Source organism: Pinus tabuliformis, chromosome 9 (assembly GCF_031772625.1).
Source record: "Pinus tabuliformis cultivar Carrire ecotype Pingquan chromosome 9, CPIR1, whole genome shotgun sequence".
Classification (NCBI taxonomy): Eukaryota; Viridiplantae; Streptophyta; class Pinopsida; order Pinales; family Pinaceae; genus Pinus; species Pinus tabuliformis.
Genome location: NC_142307.1, coordinates 37140200 through 37166990, shown reverse-complemented (window position 1 = coordinate 37166990; position 26791 = coordinate 37140200). Strand labels below are relative to the sequence as shown.

Sequence of the window (26791 nt, the reverse complement as noted above, 5' to 3'; positions counted from 1 at the left end):
GGACGTTATCAGCTCCAATACGATTTTATTTGGGAAACGATAACTGCATGCTCTCAAAAGCCATTTCAGTTGTCAAACGTCGGCCTGGAAATAGAAACTGTTGCCGGTTGCTACCATCGGATACCTGCAAAACAACCAGAGAAGAGGTATTGGGACGCGGCAACGTAGTGATCTGTTCTCCGTTTGCGTAGCAGGTAAGTCGGGTTGGCGTTTTATGGTCATACAAATATGTATTAGTTCCGCGTGGTAGCGTTGGTCCTGTCTCATGATTCCGTCGACTGTGTATCGTTGCAAATTGGGCACGCGTTCAATTTTTTACGCCTCATATTTTTATCGCAGGCCATCACTCAGGTATATCGTGGGTCATTGCTTTTTGTTTGCGTATTTTCTTCTTAGGGTTTAGTCATTTCTTTTTGGATTCCGATATCCATGCGTAATAGCCAGCGTAGATTTAGTTTATGTTTTAATTTTGTAATATATGTTTTACGTAGGTTATGTTAGATTTAGTTTTCGTATTTCATTTTAGTTCCATAAAAAAAAAAATCAAATAAACAATACGTTTGTCGTTTAGGCTTTAGGATTTTCTAAATTTAAATTTAGCTTTGTTTATGATTCGATCCATGTTAAATGCTTAGGGTTTGTTTTATTTGGATTTTAGTGAAGTTTTAAATTTTGTTTATATAAAAAATAAAAAAATCAAAAAGAAGTTTTATTTATAATTCTTTTTAGTATGATTTTGTTTTTTGATTTGTTAGATTTTTTTTAATTTTTAGTTTAAGTTTAGATTTAGAATTTTCATAAAAAAAATAAAAAAAATAGCTTTAGCTTTATAGTTTTATTTCTAGTTTTCATTTTTAGATTTTATAAAAAAAAAAAAAAAATTTGAAAATTATTTTTGCCAAGATTCAGTTGTTATCATGTTTATTCTTTCATGCTGAGATCTAAATTTTTTCAAGTCGAGATACGAATACGATATCTGGTTAATGATTTATGATTCTTGTGGTGGTTTTAAGGCATTCATCTTTTCGAAATTTTCAGTTTGGATATCGTTTTGGTCATTTTAAGAGCATTGTGATTTAGCTGATGACAAATGATTGTTGTTCATGGTCTATATTTTTATATCATTTAACAAGTAATCATCTTTTAAGGCACTGGTATGCTAAATTAATCAAATCCATCTAGTGCTTTTCATATCGTGTTTCGTGTCTCCCAACCAACTGGTCGACAGTTGGTCTCATCATTTCACAGGGTCTACCCCCCTTAGCCGCGGGAGACAGGCTTAAACAGAGGGATCGGGGATCAGAGTGACAGCCCCCGGTCTGAGCGTTGTCGTGTCAATCTACGCGACAACATTGTCCTTCTTGTCGCCCCTGCTGCTCTTGGACTAACAGAACATCTCCTGACTGATCTTCTGCACGCATTTCACGAGATTTCTTGAAAGCTCTATCTTCCATGAACTTTGCATCTCGTCTTACTACAATCTTCTTGCTTCCTGGAATGTAGATTCTACATGCATTTGAGGTGTCGATGTATCCTACGAGATACCCCTTTTCTGTAGTTTGATCCAGTGTGCTGCACTTCTTGTCTGGAATGTGGCAATAAGCCATGCTTCCGAATATCCTGAGATGATTGACTTCCGACTTCTTCCTTGTGAATACTCCTTCGGGTGTTCTCTTCCCTAGTGCTTTATGGGGAGTTCTATTCTGAATATATACTGCAGTGTTGCAAACTTCTGCCCATAGATACTTAGGTAGATCCTGATCATACAACATGGCCTTGGCTGCCCCAACAATAGTTCAGTTCTTCCATTCTGCCACTCCATTATGCTCAGATTATATGGAGCTGTCCACTCTCTTTTGATGCCCTCCTTTGCGCAGAAATCTGTGAAATCCTTGTCTATATATTCTCCACTGTTATCTGAACGCAATACCTTTATCTTTTTCCCTGTCATATTTTCAACAAGAGCCTTGAACTCTCGGAAACGATCAAAGACCTCATCCTTGGTCTTTAAGAAATAGATCCAAGTTTTTCTGGAGTGATCATTGATAAAAGTGACGAAGTATTCGCCACCACTAAGAGCCCTTGTGGACATAGGACCGCAGATGTCTGAGTGTATTAATCCTAAGACATCCCTTGCTCTATTATTACTTCTGGGAAAATTTGCTTTAGCGTATTTTCCTAGTACACAACCTTTGTGTAAGTCATCATGTTCATTGCTTAGGATTGGTACCCCTATAACAATCTCTTTGAGCATCCTCAGTGCTCCATGGTGTAAGTGCCCCATTTTCCTGGGCCATAATTCATTTTTCTCCTTCTCACCAGTATAGTTGTTGCCTATCAGTGCCATTGGCAATTCGAGCTGCAACCTATATAGCTTGTTGCTTCGAACCCTAATTTGCTTTTTCCTCCTCTAGCTTGGATGCTTAACGTATACTTTTTTTCCGATGAAGTATACATGATATCCCTTGTCCTGTAGCTAGGACACTGAAATTAGATTCATCCCTAATCTTGGCACATGCAAAACAATGGTGGCTCGGATGCTGGTCCCTGCTTCCGTTTGAAAAGCTATGGTGCCTCTCCCTATAGGACTACACTTCGTTCTGTTTCCCATAATTATTTGGAAGTCCATCTGTTCTTCTTGATAGCTCGAGAAATGTTCTCATACTCTAGTCATATGAGCTGAAGCCCCGCTATCAATGTACCAAACATCCGTTGATGCTGAATTAGCTAAGCATGCGAATTCTTCATCTAATTTGGTAGACAAATCTTGGATATTTTGGGTATCCATATTGTGCCAAATTTTGATGCTAACCTATCCCAACAACTGTTGTAGGAAAAACTGCGTCCCACCTAAATTAATCTTCCTTGCTGAGTCTTCTGCTATGTTGTTCCTTCTACCACTGATAAATTTCGACTGGAAAAAGACTTACCTCTTTGTCGGCTCTTTCAGAGAGAGTTTTCCCACGAAATCCAATCTCTTTGGTTTGAACTGCTCAATCCTTTGGGAGATTTGAATTTCTGCCCTTGCATTGATTTCAAATTCCCTTCCTTTCTTAGCATTGGATCTTCCGAATTTTCTCTTCTGGTTCCTTGTAGCTCTGATACCATGTAGAAATTTCAAAACTGGAAATCTTATTGTAGTGATTAATATGACTTCTTCTACTTATTACTTTAGAGATAAATTATCTATTGTATTCTTACAACAAATATCGAAACATATTCTACTGCAACCTTCACAATTAAAACATTGCAGAAATTAAATGTAAGTAAAATGTCGGCACATATACAAACACAATAACACAGTTATTTTTGGACAATTGTCCCTGGAAAAACCCAATGCGGGAAAACCGGTGCAGCAGATGAGGGTTTTATTATTCTTCAGCAAAAATCAACATGTACAAAATTTCACCCAGCAGTATAGAACTGAGAAATATTTACAGACATTCCTAAACAAGTGTCTGACCTAAGAGAGAGGTTCCTTCACCCTTTGCGTCTCTCTGGCTTGCCCAACGTCACTTTCTCTGGCCTCTGGACTGGCCTGCGCAATGCCTACGTCACTCAGGCCAGCGCTGCCTCTCCCAACATCAATCTGCCCAACGCTGTTCCTTTTGCTGCTCTGTGTCTTTGTCCTTGTCTCCCTGACTGATGTTGAACTCTCTCTGTCTCTCCTCCACCTACAACTCTCCCTTTGAATCGGTTTTCTCTTGCTGAACTTCGACCAGTGAGCAAATTGATTTCTCTTGGGCAACTGAGTATCTGCCTGGTGCATTTTCCAAATGACCCTCAAGTCCCTTCTTATATTTCACAATTGAGCAATCAACGACCTAGATTAAAACATAATCAAAGGTTCAGATTGTTTTGACTTGATCCATGGTTTTTTCTGGGAGTTTCACCCTTGATTAGATTAATACCCATTAATATTTTAATTTCCCTAAGTTTAGACTTAGGAAGCCCATTAAAAATATTAATTATTTTAATAAAATCACTTTTGGGTGGAATTTCCCAAAACGTTTTCTGGGTTATTTGGAATACTTGTGCCCAAGCCTCCCTGCAAAATTTGAGGCTTAGAGCACATCTGATGCTACCCCAAATCAACAAAGACTTCCTACAAATCCAAGGAGGGCCTTTTCGAATGGTTGGTCATGCCTTTCGGGTTGACGAATGCCCCTACAACCTTCATGAGATTGATGGATGACATCTTGCGACCCTTCACCAATGCATTTGTGGTGGTGTATTTAGATGACATCTTGATCTTCAGCCAGAGTTGGGAAGAACACCTCCACCATATTCGACAGGTCCTTCAAACTATGCGACAACACAAGCTATGTGCCAATTTGGAGAAATGCACTTTTGGCATGACCCAAGTTCAATATCTGGGGTACATCATTGATGAGAAGGGTGTGCATGTGGACCCAACCAAGATACAAGTCATTCAAGATTGGCCAGTCCCAACTGCTCTAACAAAGCTCCACAACTTTTTGGGCCTTGCCAATTTTTATCGCAGGTTCGTGTTGGGTTTCTCTCATATCACTTGGCCTTTAAGTCAAGTCACCAAGGGCAGAGCAAAAACAAAGTTTTTTTGGTCTGAAACCTAATAGAAGGTATTTGCCGAGTTGAAGCATCGCCTTTGCTTTGCACCAATGCTCACTTTACTAGACCCGCAACAACCATTTGAGATTGAGGCAGATGCCTCCGACTATGCTATTGGCGTAGTTCTTACTGAGCAGGGGCATCCAGTGGCTTTCCACAGTGAGATACTTTCAGAAACAGTGTGAAAATATCCCACCTATGATAAAGAAATGTATTCAATTGTGCAGGCTTGTCGTCAATGGAGGGTTGAGACTGAGAGGCCTGTCATGGAATCGGTCCTTGATTAGTTAGAGGTGGAGGCATTAGAGGAGGTAGCGGCCGTAGTGGAGACAAATGTAGAGGAGGAGGAGCAAGAACAAGAGGTGGAGCAAGAGTAGGAGGAGGTGACACCATCTAGCATGAGCAGTAGCAGAGGATAGAAGCGACCTCCTATTTTTGCTTATAGAGGACATTAGAGTCCATTTCTAGCCCCGAGGACAAGGTCTTCTTCCTCTAGAGGAAAAGTCATTCCATATTCCCTTAAAAGGGGTAGAGGAACTTAGTGACTCACTAGTTTATGACATGTAGATGACTCATGATGATGAGATACAATTATTATATTTTTTGTTGATATTTTGACTCTAGCGGCTGAGTTAGGACTCAAGGCTTGATTCACTATTGATATGTGATGTAGCACTAGACTTCTTATACATTTTATATGTTAGTCTTCTTTTCATATTTATGCGGTAATGCATTTATCTAATGTTGTGGATACTTTAGATGCTAAAAAAATTGAAAAAAATGAATATTTTTGTACTTTTTAAATTTTGTCAAGTGTTTGCTGATTTTTTCGATTTTTCTCTCTACTTTTAAGACTTTTTCAAATTTCACACCCTTGCTGATTTATTCTCGAGTCCAACTTTTGCAACATTGATTGGGAATTTGTTTGCACACTTTGAATTAAGATTGTGAGCATCACTTCCAGTGTATTAATGCAGTGGGCAAAATGCCAAGTTGCCCAGGAGTGAAGGGGATTTAATTAATCATTTTTGAACAGTTCTTATTGCTCAAATACTAAGTCACATGACACGAGGACACGAGACACGAAGGACACGTAAATATGAGTATTCTACACGAGATGCAGTGACCCCGGAAACATGACACAGGGGACACGTTTTATATATATATATATATATACTGAAATATATTGCTTGATCCATATAGATATGAATCATGATGATATCTATTTAGTATACACTATCTACTATTTAGTAATTTACTAGTTAGTTTATTAATTTACTACAAAAATGATGTTCATAGTTCAATGTTCATTGTTCATGTTATAATTTTTGTTATTAACTTCAAACAAGTTTGATCATGTTCAAACTTCACATAAGGTAGTTTATGAACTATAAATTTATATGTGTTCAAACTTCATTGTTGACCAGAGTGTTAATCGAGGTTTCCCTCCCTTTAGACCTTGAAGGTTTAGTGAGCAATGAGCACATGACGGGGAGCTGGTATTTTTATTTCAAAACACGATCTATATGTGGTCACTCGTGTATAATTAAGTTCCATAGGCTATAACACAACTTACAAGAAATTTAATTGCTCCAAACTCTCAGCAAAGCATGCGAAAGCTCGTCTCCTACATCTCTAGGTCCAAGTCGATGTGAAGTTGTGAGCATTGCACTCGAATCTGATGGAATTCTTCACACTGCACAACAAATTGGATTCAAGCAACGAGCAAAAACTTCAGTGGCGAACAATGACAAAAAAAACCCAAAAATAAACCATGTTGTAGGTTTTAAATGTCACTTTTTATGGGACACGTGTCCTAAGAACCAAAAACACGTGTCTCGATTGGAGGACATGAAGAAAAACGTTTTCGACACGATTTAGGGCGGTTTTTGTGTCCGACACGTGAAATACGGGACACGAGACCCTGAGGGATGTGTCCTGTGACTTAGCTCAAATAGAAACCCAAGTGTATGTACAGTGGACCAATCATTCAATTATTATAGAGAATGGGCATTTGCTATATGTAACACATACCGATTTGGGCATTGAGGACGCTGTAGCATGCTATTGCATAATGCACTAGCTAGTATTTAGACTTAGCAAATCTAATAAATAAAGGTTAGATTGTAAACAGTGAGTAAACATGAATTCTAGATGAAAAACTTTGATTCTATACCACTGATACAACACAGTCTAGATATAATTTGCGGGGTAATTTATTTATTTATTTTTATACGTTAAAGAAGTTAGCCTGTGGATTTACACAATGGCGAAGTTGCTGAGTACCCAGGTGACTCTTCCCATAGCTTTTTACTTCAATTCAATGCACATTGACTTCATGCCTTATGTATGCTAGGATTGGATGGGATTTAAGTTGAATTATACCTTTTCAAACTAAATTGTTATGCCTAGCAGGTAGACTTGGCCCCTCAGCGCATGGTTTGACTTTTCTTCTAGCACAGTGAGTTATCTATGCAAACTGAATTAAGATATCATACTGATATCATATTACACAGGGGTTACCATTGCTAAAATTGCAAGAAATGGTCAGCCAACTGACAAAAAACATACGGATTAAATTCCAGTCTAAGCCACTTAAGCAGTCTTGAACAATTTAGTTATGTTGGTAACTATTAGTGCCAATAGTAATAGGACCAATGAAAGGACTGTGGTGAGTGGAAATGAGTTGGTGAAGCTTCTATCTACTAACTAGATTTGAACACACCATATACACAGCAATTAGGTAACTACATGATATAAACAACAGAGATTTATTTCGCTTGTGAACTTCCTTGCAAAGGGTGAGTTATGCAAGCTCTGAAATCTCATGCATTGTTACTGACTATGAAAACAATGTAGATGGCCATGGCTCAGAGTTGCCTTTTCTAATCGTGGATAGGCTTCTTGACTCCATCCACTGATCTTCAAGCGAGCTGCACTCTTCGAGCTCTCATCTCTGCAAGCTTCTGAAATTTTCTTTGCCTGCACATTTCCACTTCCAGCTTTGCCAAAAAAGACAATAGAATTAAAAAAAAAAACAATTACGTGCTTGTTAAGAAACTTATAAGAGGATCCAATTTGGAACAACCAAAGTGCAGTGTACTGCCAAATGTGCACTATACGATCTGGCATTTTCATCAAAATGGTATCTAGTGCCTGTTACCTTCTAAACCTGCACTTCATAAATTATTCACATTTAACAAGAAGATGCACATTGAGGGTAAAGTAGAAGTACATCTATTATCACCTCGGTGGTCACTTCCCTCAATTTAGGTTGGCTCATTTTCAGCACAATGGAGGGTTCTCTGTTAGTATTACCAATGTGCCCTTTAAACCCAATATGGTAAAAGTGAAAATTAAGGTTTTAAATAAATATATTGTGGTGTTTTGCTTTTCCCTTTATTGACTCATTTCCATTTCTGATGCTGTAGATTCTTGCTGAGGCAGAAGATCTTGATAAAAGAGAAGCAGTGTTGAAGGTGATGGTAGAGGAAGCTGTGGAAAAAGAACTAACTGAAGTGAAAGATAGGATATGTGAAGTCATTGCAAACTTTGAGAAGCAATTGCATGAAGAAAACACTGATTTTTCTTCTGTTTATATGAAAGAAGCTCAAGCTGCTATTGCTTCTATTGTGAAAGTATACTGTCCAAATGCAACAGAGGCGTTGCATGTTCAGACAAATTCCACTAATTTTTCTGTTCCTGAGATTGGAGATCAAGTTCTTATCAAGCGGTTAGGAAATAAACTAGCCACTGTAGCAGAAGCTCCTTCCAAAGAGGATGGACGTTTATTAGTACAGTTGGGAAAAATCAAGCTGTGTGTGAAGATGAGTGAGATTGAGAAGATTGCGAGCAGTAGGCAGTCTGGTTCAACTGGCTTAATCTCAAGTACAGAACAGAAGGTACCTATATTTTCTAGACTTCTAATGACCCCACACAGTAGCTAATGCTAATTGTCTTTTAGAGTTACGTATTCAGCTTCAATGGATGTGCAATTTTGTTCGTATAGATGATCTTTGCAGATATTACTTGCTTATGGCAGAGTAAATAAAATTGATCATTGATGTTCTATCATTTTCATTGAGTAAGATTCCCAGTCATCACAATTTTTTTAGCATAAATCATCGATTTGTGAAAAAAAAATGCCTGCCTTGCATTGTTGAGTTATTTTCTGAGCTACCTTAGCAGAGCGATCCAGTTCTTCCTTTCCGATTGTTGAAAAATGTGTAACTGGGTTAGGTCTTCATAAATATGAAATGTACTTTTTGATCCTTGTATTTTGTAAAAATGAAAGAAAAAATATTATTGTTATTTTTGGAGAAGGGTTTCATGCTCAAGGTATTTCATTTTAGAGATCAAACATCCATTGAGTGCTTCTAGGGTTTGTCCTAGGTCAAGAAGTCAAAAGAGTCATTGTCATAAGTTGAAGATCCCATCGGGCACATTGTAATTTGTAAAGAAAATTATTTGTCATTAAAAGTGTCAAAATACACTTCAACACCAAGTCGGCCTGGCAGTTGAGAAGTCGACGTATTTTGAGGAGCCACGTCCACCTTGAGAAGCCTATATGAAGGAGGAAACTCTACCTCCTTGAGACACATTCATCACTCACTCATTCAAGTGAAGGAAGAGAAGAAGAAGGGTAGCGGAGAAGGAAGAGGATGAATTCTCTCTCACACGTGCGAAGAAAGAAAGCTAGGGTTTGTTGCTTCAAGGTCAAAATTCTCTATCTGCTAGAAGAGGATCAAAGTTGTTGGAGGAAGGACCTAATAGGTCACCTACTAGTCCTAAACAAGGAAGCATGGCAAGCGAAGTTGTTGGGAAGCCTAGGAAGGCTAATTTCGCTCACATGTGTGGTTGCAGTAGCAATTGCAGGGGGGCTGAAAATTTCAGACCCGTAGTAGAGGCCGAAATTCGGAAGCTGAGAGGTCGAAGTTGTGTTGCTAGAAGAGATTTGACTGGGTTTGACTAGGATCAAGGAAGCACATCATCGGAAGAGGTTGGACTTGGTCTTGGAGGGTATTGGTCTTGGTCTAGAGGTCTTGGAATTCATCAATTGAAGAATCTATAAGAAGAGGAGATTTACGGGTTTTCCTCTCAAGAGAGGTAATTACATCTTTGTGGTTGCACTAATTTGAATAGTTGTCAAAGGCATTTTTGTTTGCAAGTAAACTTCAATGTTGCTTGGGGATAGTTTACCTTATTTTTTTCAATTTCCAGACTTGTCACTTAATAGGATACAAAATGAAGTCCAAGCAAGTAGCATATGTTTCTTGGTTTAGAGGCAAACTTCAAGGAATTTGCATGCATCAACCACCGCCATTTTCATGCAAGAAGTAGGCTTTTAGTTTTGTGTATGAGCTTAATAAATATTCTTTCATTTGTGTCTTCTTGAGTCAAAAGATCCTTTATCTGTTAAATCCTGTTAAGAAATGACATGGACGAGACCAGACAAGCAATATGGCAGAAAAGGCTTGAAGCCCATCTGTTGTATTGTATTGACCTCAAAATTTGAATATATAATATGTTAGGTTCCTATAGCAATAGGTTTCATTTTTCATGATTGACTATGGAAGTGCCAAAAATGTTCATCCTTGCATGCTGCAATGATTCCATATTTTGTAAAACAAAATAAGAAAATTAAAAAATGAAAAGAGGGTATGCCCTAAAAGAATAATCAAAGGGCAAGAAAGTGAATTGGTTAGAAAGAATAATAGAAATGAACCCCAAATCAAAAGACCAGGAAAGTGGCCAGTCAAAATGCCACTGCTATCTTGTTTGCAAGTTTGCAATGTGCAAATATTGTTGCTTATCACACTTGATGGATGGCCCAATAGTTCAATCTGGACCATGCCATGTTTGAATTTTCTGTTGTAGAATAGAGAAAGAATATCTGTCCAAACAGTTCAAGCTAGGCAGATGAGTAGATAGGCAGAGAAATTAAGGAGCCCAACTGCTTAATCTGGGCCCTTGGAAGAGATAAGGGTAGATTTAGATAGGAGGGCAGTCAAAAGAAAAGAGGACAATTAGGGTTTGCTAGTCCAAATGCACCCAATCCAAAGGAAGAAAAAATGTTAGGTGTATTAGGCTGGGTAGGCAGTTTGAGGTTGCAGAAGCAGGTGGGTGCTCACTTTTGTCTTGTCGAAGAAAGACTCATATCATCAGTGACATAAGAACAAATGGAAGCATGACTAATTTCCCCTTCATTCCCCAGAAATCTCTAACTAACACCCCCTCAAGGACCTTGGGATCTGCCCAATAGTCCTGTTTCACTTCATTCTAGGAGAAATGTTAAGTTGAACTCCGAGTTTACTTGGTTGTAAGAAGCCACATTTCTTGTGTAAAAATCATCATTCCAAACTCCTTTCATTTCCCTATGCCTAAGTTTCATTCCACAAACTTGGCATTCACTCATACTGTTTCATTTCACAAAGTCATACTAACCTCTAACTCTATTATTTAGCTCCCTAAAACATTTTCCTACCCCTATCATACAAAAAACTATATAAAAAAAAAACAACCCAAAAAATCTAAAATTCCCTACCCCTTGGCACTATAGCCATATAACCTAAAGTTCGGGGAAATTCTAAGTTCATTTAGGACTTGTATTAACCCCTCCGCGTCCATTTGCCTAGGATTAATCTAACATTCGGTTAGGTTAATAACTATGTTAACCCCCCGCCTAAACCCTTTCCACTTGTTCAAAACGTAAAACCCAATTTTCCAAAAGTTTAAACCCGCCGCATTAACAAGCAATATTATAATGTTCTGCGGGTCCTGCGTCTGAAGTTGGTCGCCGCCCATCGCGTCCCGTCCGCCGTCCGATCCATTGCCTATGATCCAACGGTTGGCGGCCATATCACGTGCCCTGATCCGCTGAAGATTAGCGTCTGGGGGATTGGCGGTATTGCTGCCGTACCCCCGCCACGCGTCAATCTCCCGGCGTGATCGGAGCCCCCCCCTGTGAAACCACCCTGGGCCAAAAACGGTGCGGGGAAAACCGGAAACCGCCCGCCACCTGCCTGATGACGTCAGCTCCCCATCACCTATGACGTCACGTCCGCATCGGCCCGCCGCTGCCCTGTACCGTTGCCACATCACCCGTTCACGTCACCACCCCGCCAATGTGTCATCCGCCACATCACCATACACGTCGACTGCCACGTCACCGTCCCGTACTTGTTGCGCGTCGAAATACGTCATGTTGACGTCATCAATCAAACGCGCCAAAAAGCGCCGAAATGTCCAAATTTTGTTAAAAAGCGTGAAAATGACCGTTTTGTTTCAATTCTATTGGTTCACTGCTGGAGCGCCCTGCATGCTTTTATGACGAATTGCCGCCAGAACTCAAATTCGTCGACCAAGCTAGTTCTTCCTGCAATCTCGACCCCTCAGCTCAGCACTGCACCAGTCAAATTACCCTCTGCGCCATTGAAACAGGGATTTTCCCGTCCGTTCGCCTGCAAACCCTGTTTTTTCCGCTCTTTCTCCATTAAAGTAGTTTGAGCATCTGCAAATTAAGACCAAAAGAACTCCGACACCTAAAAGTTCACCTGTAAATTCGCTTATTGGCCCCCCTGTTCAAAAGCAACCTGGCAAACCTGCCCTCCTCTGTAAATTCACTGTAAAGCGCCTTTTAAACTTGTTTTTCCCAACAGAATCTCCAAACTGCCCATTGAATGAGTGCATTGGCCAAATTTCTTTGCCAAAGATCCCATTGCCCTTGTATAGCTGGTCTTCTAAGTTATCTCTGCACAATTTTTTCTTCCTGAGAATTTTACCCGTTGAACCCGTCTCATATTAAACTTCAAGCTGCAAATTCCTTGAGAGAAATTTCATATTCCCTGTTCTATTGACAGTGTTACACTCAAGCTCAAGTTTCTGGTCATAAACATTCAGAATTTTAAATGGCCACTCCATCAGCCTTGAAGTGATCTCAATGCACCTCCCAAGGAACTTGAAGCAATGCCTTTGGCTGATAAGGACCACCTAATTCAAGACCTGGTTGGTGACAGAAACCACCTGCAAACATTCTGTCAGCTGAGAAATAGTTTTTTGAACAACTGTGATATGTATGGGATATGGGAATCTAATTTGCCCATTTACTTCCTCCCTTCTGTCAACATTTTCCCTGAGATAATTCATCTTTGTGCTAAAAACTATGAGCCAAATCAGAGAGCAATCAAGTTTCCATCTGGGAGCACCCTCTTCCATATAACTCCCGATTCAATTAACCAAATGCTAAATTTCCAACAGACTCAACTGCTGTTTCCTCTTTCTATGAAATACCTGCTTGATGAAGGTCCCAAACTCTCCACCTCAGAGATAGCCATAATTGCCAAAGTATTCATGAGAGCAGATCGCCAGCCTACAGAGCCACCTCCTTTTTTCTATGTCAATTTCAATGAAGTGGGGAAACTATGGTAGACATGATATCCTATGTTCTAGGTTTCAAAACAAGTGAGCACATTGATGAAACCATTCTGGTCTTATTGTCTGCATATAGCCCAGGATAGCCTCCTGCTGTCAAGTACAACTATGCTAAATTTATCTCCAATAAGATACATGACCAACTAGTGAAACTGGATAGGGAGGGAGTCTTCAAATGCTCATCATACATTTATCATCTATTCATGTATTATCAGCCAGACTGCTTCCAATGCCCCATCAAAAGATTGGACGCAAAAGGAGAAAGGAGGTCTGTGATTTTTTGGACCTCAGTCTTTCATGAAGTCTGCAACTCACCCTACTCTTACTGTGAGTTTATTGACTTGTTTGTCTATCCAATCTCTTGTCTTCTAAAGAGAACTCCTCCTGCTAGGTTATCCTATGACATGCAGAAAATATTGCAGCTTTCAAAGAACTACAAAATAGGTGACTGGTACTTTTACCAGAATCACACTGTCATTAGGATCTATGGCTGTGAACTCTGTCCCTACAGGCTCCCAAGATATGTACCAATGAGACTGTTTGCCTTGGAATATTACAGGCAACTCATCAATTCAGATTTAACTCATTTTCATAGTGCCAAGAAAAAGGCTCGCCTGAAATTCAAAGACCAACTAGGCCCCTTTGTTATGAACAAGAAAGAAGGTTGGCAAGACGCTGATCAAATATTGGGGCAGAAACTCAAGTTGAAAAGGAGTTTCTGGTGGGTTCCTTATGACCCAGATGGCTTTATCAGTGCCAGAAAAGTAAAATATAGGCTGGCAGCCTATGAACATTATAAAATCCCATAGATTGAACAATTTGCTAATCAAGATGAGTGGGTGCAAGGTACACTAGTTGAGGAATTCACTGAAGAAGAAATAATGGAGCAAAATGTCAAAGATTTGGAAAAAACTCTTTACTTGGATTCTTTTGAGCAAGTAACATTCAAACTGCCACAACAAGTCGGAGAAGGCCCATCTACTGCTACAGCTTCACAAGCTGCCCAAGAAAGATCTACATCAGCAACAGGTACAACAAAAGGCAAGGAGGTAATGGATGCAGGCAGGAAACAGTGACAGAACAACCTACTACCTCAAAAGAGCAGGGTCAACGGCAAGCCCCTCCACAGCAAACAGAGGCACTACAAGTGCCAGCTTTACAGACTCCCGTTAATGAGGAAAGAGGTAGGAAGCGGGACCGAGAAGAGACTACACCTGCTAGTGGGTCAACACAGCAACTGGAAGCCAAAAGACAAAGAGTTGATCCTCAAGTTGAGGAGGAAATTAGTGAAGAAGTCCTAGAGAGTCCGAGGAGAGAGAGGGAAACAAGCCAGCAGACACCTACTAGTTCATTCCAGCAAGAGCAAGAGAGGTAGCATGGTATGGAGGTGTCTTCCTCAAGGCAGCAAAGCAAGCAACCCCCTGGCATTAAAGCAACTATAATGGAAATCAAAGCTCAGAATGAACTGTTAAGAGTACAGCTGTATGATCAGTTTCTCAAGGCAACACCTGCCAAAGATCAAAGATTAATGGCAGCCTATGACTTTAAAGAGGAGAAAATGATACTAAGTCATTTCAAGCCGAAGATACCACAGCCACAAACAACTGCAGATTACATAAAGACAAACCTGGAGGTCCTTGCCAAGGACATACACCCCATGGACCAAATAGAATTGCATAAGCAAACAAGTGAAATGGTCTATGCCACTCTAGCAGACAAGGCTATGCTGGCCCATCAACTAAAGGAATCACTTAAAAACACAAACACTCAATTGGATTTGGAGAGAATGTCTTCCTCGGCCAAAGATAATCGAATAAAGACATTGGAGGAAATTATTGTGGATCTGGGGCATGATCCTAAGAAGGATGCCAAAGCCATCCAGACCCTCATAAGGAAAAAAGAGGATGATATTGCTGCACTTAAAAAACAATTGAGGCTGCCTTCAACTATGCACCCTCAAACTGCAGAACTTGTACAAGAAAAGGAAGGAGAGGATACCATGGATCTACTAATGAGGATGAACCAAAGAATAATTCAGATGGAAGAAGAGTTGGAGAGAGCACTGCACGACACGCAGGGAGAGTCGACCTCCCAGCCACCTCAAACAGCTCCAATTGTTGCCACTATTACTCCCACACAAGCAGCAGCAATCCCTCATATTATCCCAACATCTACAACAACTACAACAACTACAAATGCTACAGCAGCAACAACAACAGCACCTGAATCTAGCATGAGCATGGAAGAAATGATGAAAGCAATTAAAGAGCTAGAAGTTCAGGTGACAGAGGTAAAAGAGGCCAAAGAAAAGCTGGCCAAGCTGGAGGCAAGCTATGACAAGTCCAAGATGACAGTCGCTGAGAAGCAAAGAGAAATAAAAGCCTTGGACAACAAAATAAAGGCCTTAGAGAAGGAGCTTATTTTAGACAAAACTCTAGCTGAAATAAAGAAGATTTTGTGGGCCAAAATTAACCAGCCAATCACTACCAATGGCGGTCGATTCAGGCCATACATGAACAGATAGAATTGATAGGCCTAGCCCAATTTGAGACTCAAAGGGCTAGAGCAGCATTGGGACATATGCCTGAGCAGGCCAATAAAATGATTCACTTCCTGAACAATCATACCAAAGAGGAGCTGGCAGCTCTGCAAATCAGTAGCAGGACAGATACTATTCTGACAGCGAAAAAGGAAAGAAAGTGCCAGGAAATGCAGGTAGAAATAGATGATTTCAAGCTAAAGCTTGCAGCATTACAGAGCAGAGGATTACCCAGCCTATTGACTAGCGCTGGAAGACTGCTGATTCGTGAACAGTATGCCACCAGGGTAAATAATTATGTTTCAAATCAGATAACAACATCTTCAAGGACCTCAGAAGAAACAAGGCCTCCCTCTGGACAGACTCTGTATGACAAATTTGAGAATCTATTTTACATTGAACATGAGATAAATCACCTGTTTGAGGTCTAGCCCAATTTTTACAGATATACTGAGGCAGATGAGACATTAATAAAGATACAAAGGCATCAATTGCATACAGAAGATTGGTGGCAGTCAATGCTGGAAATTTTGCCGAGGTGATGTAATCTTGTTTCTTTTTTAGCTACAGGTCAGCAACTCCACATACGTAGGCCACTTACCAAAGCGCAAAAATAGCAGGAAAAGGAGGTCATAATGAAACTTCAGTTCGGTACAGACAAGACCGAGCACCGAGGACAGCAAAACAGCGGAATAACAGACATAAGAACGCAGAGTAAAGATGCAGCTCCAACCGTCTCACTCAGTCTAAAAAAGTCAAAAAACTCTGACAGACTAAACCGACAGCACACCAACAGTTACTGCAGCATTTATTTCTTTCATTTACTTCTTTTGAAGAGTTGGTAAAGAAAGTTATTGCATGAAGACTTATCTGCAAGATATTTTGTATGTCATTTTGTATAAATACCTCCCCATAGAATGTATTTGGGGTTGGTGATTTTCTCTCTAAGCTGCGCTGTAATTTTTTGAGGCTCTCTAATACAAATTGCTGTTGAAGTTCATGGTCTCTACACTGTCTGAATGTGGAAATGATGTACTGGGACCTGCTACAGAATTCCTGTGTCATTCAAAAGAACAATAAGTTATTCTAAACTGTGTTTTATGTTTTCTGTGTCTGCAAATTTCACATATGTTTCATAATCTTGATAACGGAGAAAAGGAATAGCCCAGGATTTGTTTAAATGCACCCTGTGCTCAATCTCTGCTATTAACTATGTTTTCTTTAGGATTAGTCATAAATATGAATTCTTAACTGCTCATGTTTGCACTAATTCTTTCATTTTGAATACTGTTTAGGAATTCTTAATTGCTCCTGAATAATATTCATGCACTTTCCCCTTGCCAGCATAATGAAAGATTCTTGATTTCCTTTCATTCCCTGACTTCATTCCATCAATTCCTGATTTGAAAATTGTTCCTAGACTGCCTACCTTGCTCTGTGGCATTACCATTCCCCAAGAAACACTTTCAGCTGTACACCATCATCGATTCCATAGCCCAATGGAACAGACTGTCTTGGACTTGCATCCCAGCTCTGCTTGAAATCACCATCCAACAAACTTAAAACAAAACCTTGCACATCATAACTAGCCTAAAATACTTCAAAACAAAGCTAAATCACAAAGAGAGAGCCCTCTCTAGTTGCAGGTAGGCTAGGACCTGCAGCTAAAAGATTGGTTAATGGTTACCTCGGCCATATTCCCTTCAGGAGGCAGGGAACAACCTGAGTGATAACATCATTGGCGACTCCACTGGGGACTGAATGTTTGTTTATAACTGCTGTCTGTTTTCTAAAGCTACAGATGGAGCCTGAAGTTAGCCAGGTAGCCTTTGAAACTGTCTTTGCCTTGCATTGACAGGAGTAAATAAAAGCTACTTCAGTCAATCTCCAGTATAGTTTTAGGCTTTAAACAGCTGTTCGAAAAATTTGATCAGTTTCCCTGTTTCAACATATTTAAAGAAAAAACCAAGCCTCCTATATTTCAAAGGAATTCTTGTGGAATATTGTAAAAACTGTGATTATAAAACATTCCCTGAAAATACCAAAAAACAAGTTTAGAAGTTGGCTCCAAAGAAGAAAACTCGTTACACCAGGTCAAATCCTGACCCAAATCCTCCAGCTGTTTTTGAAAATCCCAACTTGATCCCTAAGATCCCTAGGAAACAAGAAGAACAAGAAAAGCTTGCTGATTCAGACCTTCAAACAGTTCAGCAGAACTATATCCTAACTCCTTCTAAAGCCTCAGTCTGTCCTCACATTACTGCTGCTTCTCCTAGTTCTTCATCCACCTCTCAAAACACTTTCTCCACACCCCCATCCACTGCACATATTTCTACCGCTGTCCCTGCTGTTCCTGCTGCCTTATTTCTTCCTGTTGCCCCATTTATCCCTGTAAATATGGCAAACCGTTATGCTCCTCTACAGTTGCCTGGAAATCCAGGGGCTATGCCCCAAGATTATCATAGCAAAATCACATATTTTGATGGTACTGGCTCTTATACAGCCCAACAACACACTAAGAAAATGCAAGATTATTTTGAGAATTATGAAATAGATGATGATGATGTGAGAATGAAGATTTTTGTCCAAAGTCTAACTGGTGATGTAAGGATTTGGTTTAGAGCAGTTACTGCAAATTCTATAGCTTATTCAGAAGCTCTTTATCAGTCTTTGTTAAACAGATGGGAAAAGAAGAAGGACCCTTTACATATCTTAACAGAATATGACAATTTAAAAAGAGGCCCACAGGAAACCGTCCAAGACTATTGTGCTAGGTTCAACATTGTTTATAATGCTATTCCTCAAAACCTTAGACCTCCACCTGACTTAGCTTTGATCAAATTTCCCGATGGATTTGATTCTGACATGGCATACCAATTAAGGGAAAGAGCCCCTCCAAGCTTAGCAGACATGCAGAATATAGCTGTTAGTGTGGAGGCAAACCTAATTGCTAAACGAAATCGGGCAAGAGCTGAAAGAAGAACAACTTTCAAAGAGGAACCTTCAGTATTTGAACAAAAACTTGATGCAATCATCAAAGGTATGGACAGGTTTGGGGATAGAGTGGAAACCATCGAAAGAAAATCATCATGGGAAGGTCAACCAAGTAACACTGCAAGAAACCCAAACTTTAGAAAAAATCAAAATCTGAATGTTGGAAGGGCTGGCCTTGACCAGAACATCAGACCCCCATTTCAAGAGAATTATGCCGAGGCCTCAACATCTTGTGAACCAACAGAGGACCCTCACATCAACCTAATGGGGTTAAACAGTGAGCAACAAGTTTTTCTAACACAAGATGACAAAGAGGTTCATGATATCAATCATTTTCAAACCAAATCCGGAGAGTCATTTGACTTTAGGGAAGGCTATGATGCAGCAGTCTATGAGGTTCATAAACAGTACAAATTAAGAAGCAGAACCATAGATGTGCCTGAACCTACTAAGCTGAAGGATACCAAACAGCCGAAGAAAACAAAAGATAAAGATATCCTGACAGAACCCTCCACTAAAACAGACCCAGACTCAAAGGAAGTCACTGTGGAAGATATATCAGAATTTCAGCCTTCAAAGGACCAGTCATTCACATCCCATTCTTCAAAAGAAAAATTTAAACTACCCTCCTGAAAGTAATTCCAAATCAGATGTACCTCAAAACAACACTCATAATCAAGAGGAGATCACTCAAAATTCAGCTGAAAAGGAAAAGTCTGCTGTCCATAATACAAAAGTGCAGATAGAAAAACCATTCAACTTAGAAACGGAAATAGGCAAGCTGAAAATAGCGACTCCTCTCTCTGAATTGGCCAAACATGAAATTTACAGACAACAAATCAATAGGTCACTACAGATACCGGAAAATAGGGATGCAGTCAATGTTTTAGATGATCAACCAGAATTGATTTTTGGTCCTGAAGTCAATGGTAAAACAGTAGATGGAGGGGTTCCTCCATTCTATGTGAGCTTAAACATTCATGACAAAGTGCTACATAATGCAATGTTTGATTCGGGGGCTTCCCATAACCTGATGCCAAAATCTGTGATGGAGAGACTGGATCTAGACATCACAAGGCCTTACAAAGACTTGTTCTCATTTGATTCCAGTCAGGTCAGGTGTCTAGGCCTAATTAAAGACCTTTGTGTATCCTTAGTCCAATATCCGGTTAAAACAATCTTGATGGATGTGGTGGTAGCTGACATTCCACCTAAGTATGGTACGCTTTTTTCCAGATCTTGGGGTGAAAAACTCCAAGGATCTTTGCAACTAGACATGTCCTATGCCACTATTTTAGTCTTTGGCCAGCCAAAGAGATTATACCGGGAAACATTAATGAAATATGTGGTGAGCAGTCAAGAAAAACTCCAAAACTTCCCCATCTATTCTATGCATTTCGACATGGATTCATTCATCTTATATAATGCTGGGATGTGTCCCAAAACTGATGTCAAACTCCTAGAAGCAGCACAAGCACAAAGCATAGATGAACCATCTGGTGCCCAAGATCATAAAATTGTTGATGTGATTAAAGCAATAAAGAAAAATGACATACCACATGAATTGCAAGAGCCAAACCTGCCCATTGAACAAGCTTCTAAAACTCTTAAGGCTAGTCATAACCAAGAAATCTTATGGTACTTGGAGTTTGATGGCTCTGTGAACAAATTAGGAGCAGGGGCAGGGGTTTGGATACACAACATGCAAAATGACCATGCTGAAGGTCATGCATATAGATTAAATTTCAGATGCACAAACAATATGGCCGAGTATGAAGCCCTTCTGCTAGGACTCAAACTGATTAGAAGTCTAGGGGCAACCAAGGTTTCGATTTTAGGGGATTCAGATCTGATCATACAGCAGATGAAGGGAAATTTTATCACGAATGATCTCAGGTTGAGGGCTTACAGAGGGGCAGCCATTGAAATACTTAACACTTTCTCAGAATCTCAGCTAACCAAAATCCCTAGAAAGCACAATTTACATGCACATAGCTTGGCAACTTTTGCCAGCACTTGCAAGCTACCATTTGAGCCCAACCACCATTTCACTGCTGAAATCAAACACAGACCTGCTGTCCCAGATAATGTCAAAAATTGGCAAGTCTTTGAGAATGATACACAGATAAATAATTTCCTAACTCTGAAGGAGGAATTCTCAAGTATAAACATTGATACAAGCACCATGGATGATCAACAACAGATAGACAAAATTGAACAAAATATATCGACTGAAACAACAAATCTGATTTTGCACCCAACCACTTTTGATGACAAGAATTTACAAGAACTGAAGCAAACCGACCTTGATGAAATAGCTGAGGCAGAAGCTGAAGTAATTGAACTAAAAGACAATTTTCTGCTCACGGGCTTAACTCCTTTAGAGGACATCTTTGATTCAAATGACATTCCTAGAAAGCCAAAGATGCAACCTCTCAATGCAGAAATTAAGGACTGCAACATTGGAACCACTGAAAACCCCAAAATGGTAAAACTGTCAAAAACATTGCCTGCTGATCAGAAGTTGAAATACATTGACTTGTTTAAGGAATTCCAAGATGTGTTTGCCTGGAGTTATGAGGACCTTAAATCCTATGATACTTCAGTCATCCAACACACTATACCCTTGAAAGAGAATCAAAAACCTTTTAAACAAAAGCTTAGAAGGGTGAATCCTGTCCTCCTCCCCCTGATCGAAAAGGAAGTTAAACATATGTATGAAGCTGGAATAATTGCACCTATCAGGGTCTCAGAATGGATTTCAAATCTAGTGCCCACTAGGAAGAAAACGAGAGAGATAAGACTGTGTCGACTTGAGAAATTTGAACAAAGTCTCTCTCAAAGACCATTACCCCTTACCAAAAATGGACCATATCCTACAAAGGGTAGTGGGAGCCTCTAGGATCTCATTGCTAGATGGATTTTCAGGATTTAATCAGATTCTAGTCCACCCGGATGATCAAGACAAAACTGCCTTTACAACACCTTGGGGAACTTTCAAATATGTCAAAATGCCTTTTGGACTCAAAAATGCAGGGGCCACATTTCAAAGAGCAATGGACATAACCTTTGCCAAAGAAATCCATGATTTCTTAGTCATATACCTTGATGATCTCACTGCTTTTTCAAAATCAGACCAAGAACATTTAGAACATTTAAGACAAGTGTTCCTAATTTGCAGAAAATATGGCATATCATTGAACCCAAAGAAATCACTGTTTGGCTTAGAAGAAGACAAACTCTTAGGCCACATAATTTCAAAAGATGGCATTAGGATTGACCCGGACAAAATTCAAGCTATCTTTCAAGTGCCTCATCCAAGAAACATCAAAGAACTGCAAGCTTTTTTAGGAAAGATCGATTTCCTAAGAAGGTTCATTCCCAATTTAGCTGAGCTAATTAGACTGTTGAATAATATGCTGAAGAAAGATTCTAAAGTCAAATGGACCATGGAAGCCAAACAAGCCTTTGAGAACATCAAAACAACTTTGACAAAAACACCAGTCCTCACAAGCCCCAAGTTTGATAGAGATTTCATCATTTTTTCCTTTGCATCTGAGCATACTATTGCTGCTGTCCTATTACAAAAAGATGACCAAGGATGTGAGAAGCCCATTGCCTTTTTCAGCAAAGCCCTTAGAGATGCTCCCTTGAAATACCAGATCATGGAAAAGAAAGCTTATGCCCTTGTAAAGGCCATCAAGGATTTCAGAGTTTATATCTTGTACTCACATGTGATAGCCTATGTTCCAAATGCTGTGGTAAAGGACATTTTAACTCAAGAAGGAATTGAAGGTAAGAGGGGCAAATGGATAGCCAACATCTTAGAATATGACATTGAAATCAAGCCTACAAAATTCATAAAAGGACAAGGATTAGCCAAACTGATGACTGAAACCAATTTTCAAGCCCTTGACATCAATGAACTGGACAACGAACAGGAGATGGCGACTCCACAGATCAATCAAGCCTTTTTACAATCCCCTTGGTATGCTGACATATGTTTTGTATTGTTAAACCTGCAAGCTCCTCCAGGGTTGTCCAGAACTAAAAAGAGATTCTTAAAAATGAAGGCATCAAAGTTTTGTATCATACACAATGTTTTATTTTGGAAAAATCATGAAGGTATTTTGCTTAATTGCCTAACATTGGATGAAACTGACAAAGTCCTCAAGGAATTTCATGTAGGGGACTGTGGAGGACACTTATACTGGAAATCAACAGCTGATAAGATTCGAAGAGCTGGTTTTTATTGGCCCTCCCTGTTTGCTGATGTGAAAAAATTTGTAATGTCTTGCCATAAATGCCAGATCTTTGAAGGCAAAAGAAAGCTATTACCTTTACCCCTCAAACCCATTTCAACTGAAAGATCATTTCAACAATGGGGTTTAGACTTCATTGGTGAAATTCATCCTTCCTCTTCTGGCCAACACAGGTGGATTTTGACTGCCACAGAGTATTTTACCAAATGGATAGAAGCCATCCCTTGTAGGCAAGCCAATGACTCAATCATCATGCAATTTTTAGAAACCAACATCTTGTCCAGATTTGGCTGTCCAGAAAAGATTATTACAGACAATGCTGCTGCATTCAAATCCAAAAGAATGATCAACTTTTGCCATAAGTACCACATTACCTTGGGCCATTCCATAGCCTATTACCCTCAAGGTAATGGCCTAGCTGAGTCATCCAACAAAAGCCTCATCAATATCATCAAAAATGTCTTGGAGGAGAACAAAAAGAATTGGCATAAGAAGCTTGTAAATGCACTATGGGCAGACAGATTGACCACCAAAAGATCCATTGGAACAAGTCCATATGAATTGGTTTATGGAATGGAGGCAAGAGTCCCTTCATCTTTGGGAATCCCTGTAATCAAATTGCTGCAAGAAATACAAGCAAAACCTAATGATATTCAGAGAGGGATCAATCAAACTATTCACTTGCAGCAAACAAGAGAGGAAGTATATCAGAGAACCCAGGTATTACAAGATAAACTCAAGAAGGTTTTTGATAAAAGAACAAAAGCTGAAGATTTCTCCATAGGAAACAAAGTGATGAGATGGGATTCTAGAAGAGAGGATAAAGGGAAACATGGGAAATTTGATTTTCTATGGAAGGGACCTTATGTTATTCATGCTGTGCAAGGTAATAACACCTATTTTATAAAGAGTTTGGATGGCAAAGATACTGAGGAAGGTCCACTCAATGGACGAATGCTCAAACACTATTTTGATTCCCTTTGATCAACACAACACAACTATATATTGTACATTAATATTTGTATTTCCATCAGTTTTCATACAACAATTAGATAAGGAACTAGATGTAGCACATTTTGAGGAAAAAGTCAAGGAATTACACCACTTTTGGTGTACATTTTGAAATTACAACAAAGGATAAAGAAGAAAACCTGGGAAGTGTAAAGATGATGATAAGCACTCAGAAAAATCAGCAAAGACGGAGCCGTAATTTTGCACAGATCAGCTCATAAGAAGTGCACACATGCTACAAAGGTTCAGATCATTGGTTCCCAGGAGAAGGAAGTTTTGAAATTACAACAGCCAACTAAGAATAAGGCCATCTGACCTGCTGTTCTTGGCTTTTCACCAGGAAAAGCCATCCCCAAGTGGAGCCACTATTAGGTTCCTATAGCAATAGGTTTCATTTTTCATGATTGACTATGGAAGTGCCAAAAATGTTCATCCTTGCATGCTGCAATGGTTCCATATTTTGTAAAACAAAAGAAGAAAATTAAAAAATGAAAAGAGGGTATGCCCTAAAAGAATAATCAAAGGGCAAGAAAGTGAATTGGTCAGAAAGAATAATAGAAATGAACCCCAAATCAAAAGACCAAGAAAGTGGCCAGTCAAAATGCCACTGCTATCTTGTTTGCAAGTTTACAATGTGCAAATATTGTTGCTTATCACACTTGATGGATGGCCCAACAGTTCAATCTGGACCATGCCATGTTTGAATTTTTTGTTGTAGAATAGAGAAAGAATATCTGTCCAAACAGTTCAAGCTTGGCAGATGAGTAGATAGGCAGAGAAATTAAGGAGCCCAACTGCTTAATCTGGGCCCTTGGAAGAGATAAGGGTAGATTTAGATAGGAGGGCAGTCAAAAGAAAAGAGGACAATCAAGGTTTGCTAGTCCAAATGCACCCAATCCAAAGGAAGAAAAAATGTTAGGTGTATTAGGCTGGGTAGGCAGTTTGAGGTTGCAGAAGCAGGTGGGTGCTCACTTTTGTCTTGTCGAAGAAAGACTCATATCATCAGTGACATAAGAACAAATGGAAGCATGACTAATTTCCCCTTCATTCCCCAGAAATCTCTGACTAACACCCCCTCAAGGACCTTGGGATCTGCCCAATAGTCCTGTTTCACTTCATTCTAGGAGAAATGTTAAGTTGAACTCCGAGTTTACTTGGTTGTAAGAAGCCACATTTCTTGTGTAAAAATCATCATTCCAAACTCCTTTCATTTCCCTATGCCTAAGTTTCATTCTACAAACTTGGCATTCATTCGTACTATTTCATTTCACAAAGTCATACTAACCTCTAACTCTATTATTTAGCTCCCTAAAACATTTTCCTACCCCTATCATACAAAAAACTATATTAAAAAAAACAACCCAAAAATCTAAAATTTCCTACCCCTTGGCACTATAGCCATATAACCTAAAGTTCGGGGAAATGCTAAGTTCATTTAGGACTTGTATTAACCCCTACGCGTCCATTTGCCTAGGATTAATCTAACATTCGGTTAGGTTAATAACTATGTTAACCCCCCCGCCTAAACCCTTTCCACTTGTTCAAAACGTAAAACCCAATTTTCCAAAAGTTTAAACCTGCCGCATTAACAAGCAATATTATAATGTTCCGCGGGTCCCGCGTCTGAAGTTGCTCGCCGCCCATCGTGTCCCGTCCGCCGTCCGATCCACTGCCCGTGATCCAACGGTTGGCGGCCATATCGCGTGCCTCGATCCGCCAAAGATTAGCGTCCCGGGGATTGGCGGTATTGCCGCCGTACCCCCACCACACGTCAATCTCTCGGCGTGATCGGAGCCCCCCCTGTGAAACCACCCCGGGCCAAAAATGGTGCGGGGAAAATCGAAAACCGCCCGCCACCTACCCGATGACGTCAGCTCCCTGTCACCTATGACGTCACGTCTGCGTCGGCCCGCCGCTGCCCTGTGTCGTTGCCGCATCACCCGTTCACGTCACCACCCCGCCAACGTGTCATCCGCCACGTCACCATACACGTCGACTGCCACGTCACCGTCCCGTACCCATTGCGCGCCGAAATACGTCATGCTGACGTCATCAATCAAACGCGCCAAAAAGCGCTGAAATGTCCAAATTTTGTTAAAAAGCGTGAAAATGACCGTTTTGTTTCAATTCTATCGGTTCACTGCTGGAGCGTCCTGCATGCTTTTACGACGAATTGCCGCCAGAACTCAAATTTGTCGACCAAGCTAGTTCTTCCTGCAATCTTGACCCCTCAGCTCAGCACTACACCAGTCAAATTGCCCTCTGCGCCATTGAAATAGGTATTTACCCGTCCGTTTGCCTGCAAACCCTGTTTTTTCTGCTCTTTCTCCATTAAAGTGGTTTGAGCATCTGCAAATTAAGACCAAAGAACTCCGGCACCTAAAAGTTCACTTGTAAATTCGCTTATTGGCCCCCCTGTTCAAAAGCAACCTGGCAAACCTGCCCTCCTCTGTAAATTCACTGTAAAGCGCCTTTTAAACTTGTTTTTCCCAGCAGAATCTCCAAACTGCCCATTCACTGAGTGCATTGGCCAAATTTCTTTGCCAAAGATCCCATTGCCCTTGTATAGCTGGTCTTCTAAGTTATCTCTGCACAATTTTTTCTTCCTGAGAATTTTACCTGTTGAACCCGTCTCATATTAAACTTCAAGCTGCAAATTCCTTAAGAGAAATTTCATATTCCCTGTTCTATTGACAGTGTTACACTCAAGCTCAAGTTTTTGGTTATAAACATTCAGAATTTTAAATGGCCACTCCAACAGCCTTGAACATCACTCCTCTCAATGCACCTCACAAGGAACTTGAAGCAATGCCTTTGGCTGATAAGGACCACCTAATTCAAGACCTGGTTGGTGACAGAAACCACCTGCAGACATTCTGTCAGCTGAGAAATAGTTTTTTGAACAACTGTGATATGTATGGGATATGGGAATCTAATTTGCCCATTTACTTCCTCCCTTCTGTCA

At 40.0% G+C, this 26791-nt stretch overlaps 1 protein-coding gene across 4 annotated transcripts in view; it reads left to right on the top strand.

Annotated features, from left to right (window-relative positions):
- The window catches only part of LOC149147022 (DNA mismatch repair protein MutS, type 2), a 163782-nt gene that overhangs the window by 94119 nt on the left and 42872 nt on the right, over positions 1-26791 (top strand). For 3 of the 4 annotated variants that reach the window (XM_089439826.1, XM_089439824.1, XM_089439825.1), the window contains one exon: positions 8022-8492. The exons of the other annotated variant lie outside the window; for it this stretch is intronic. In XM_089439826.1, coding sequence (XP_089295952.1) covers positions 8022-8492 — 471 coding nt within the window. The remainder of the gene's footprint in view (positions 1-8021; positions 8493-26791) is intronic. 4 annotated transcript variants of the gene reach the window in all.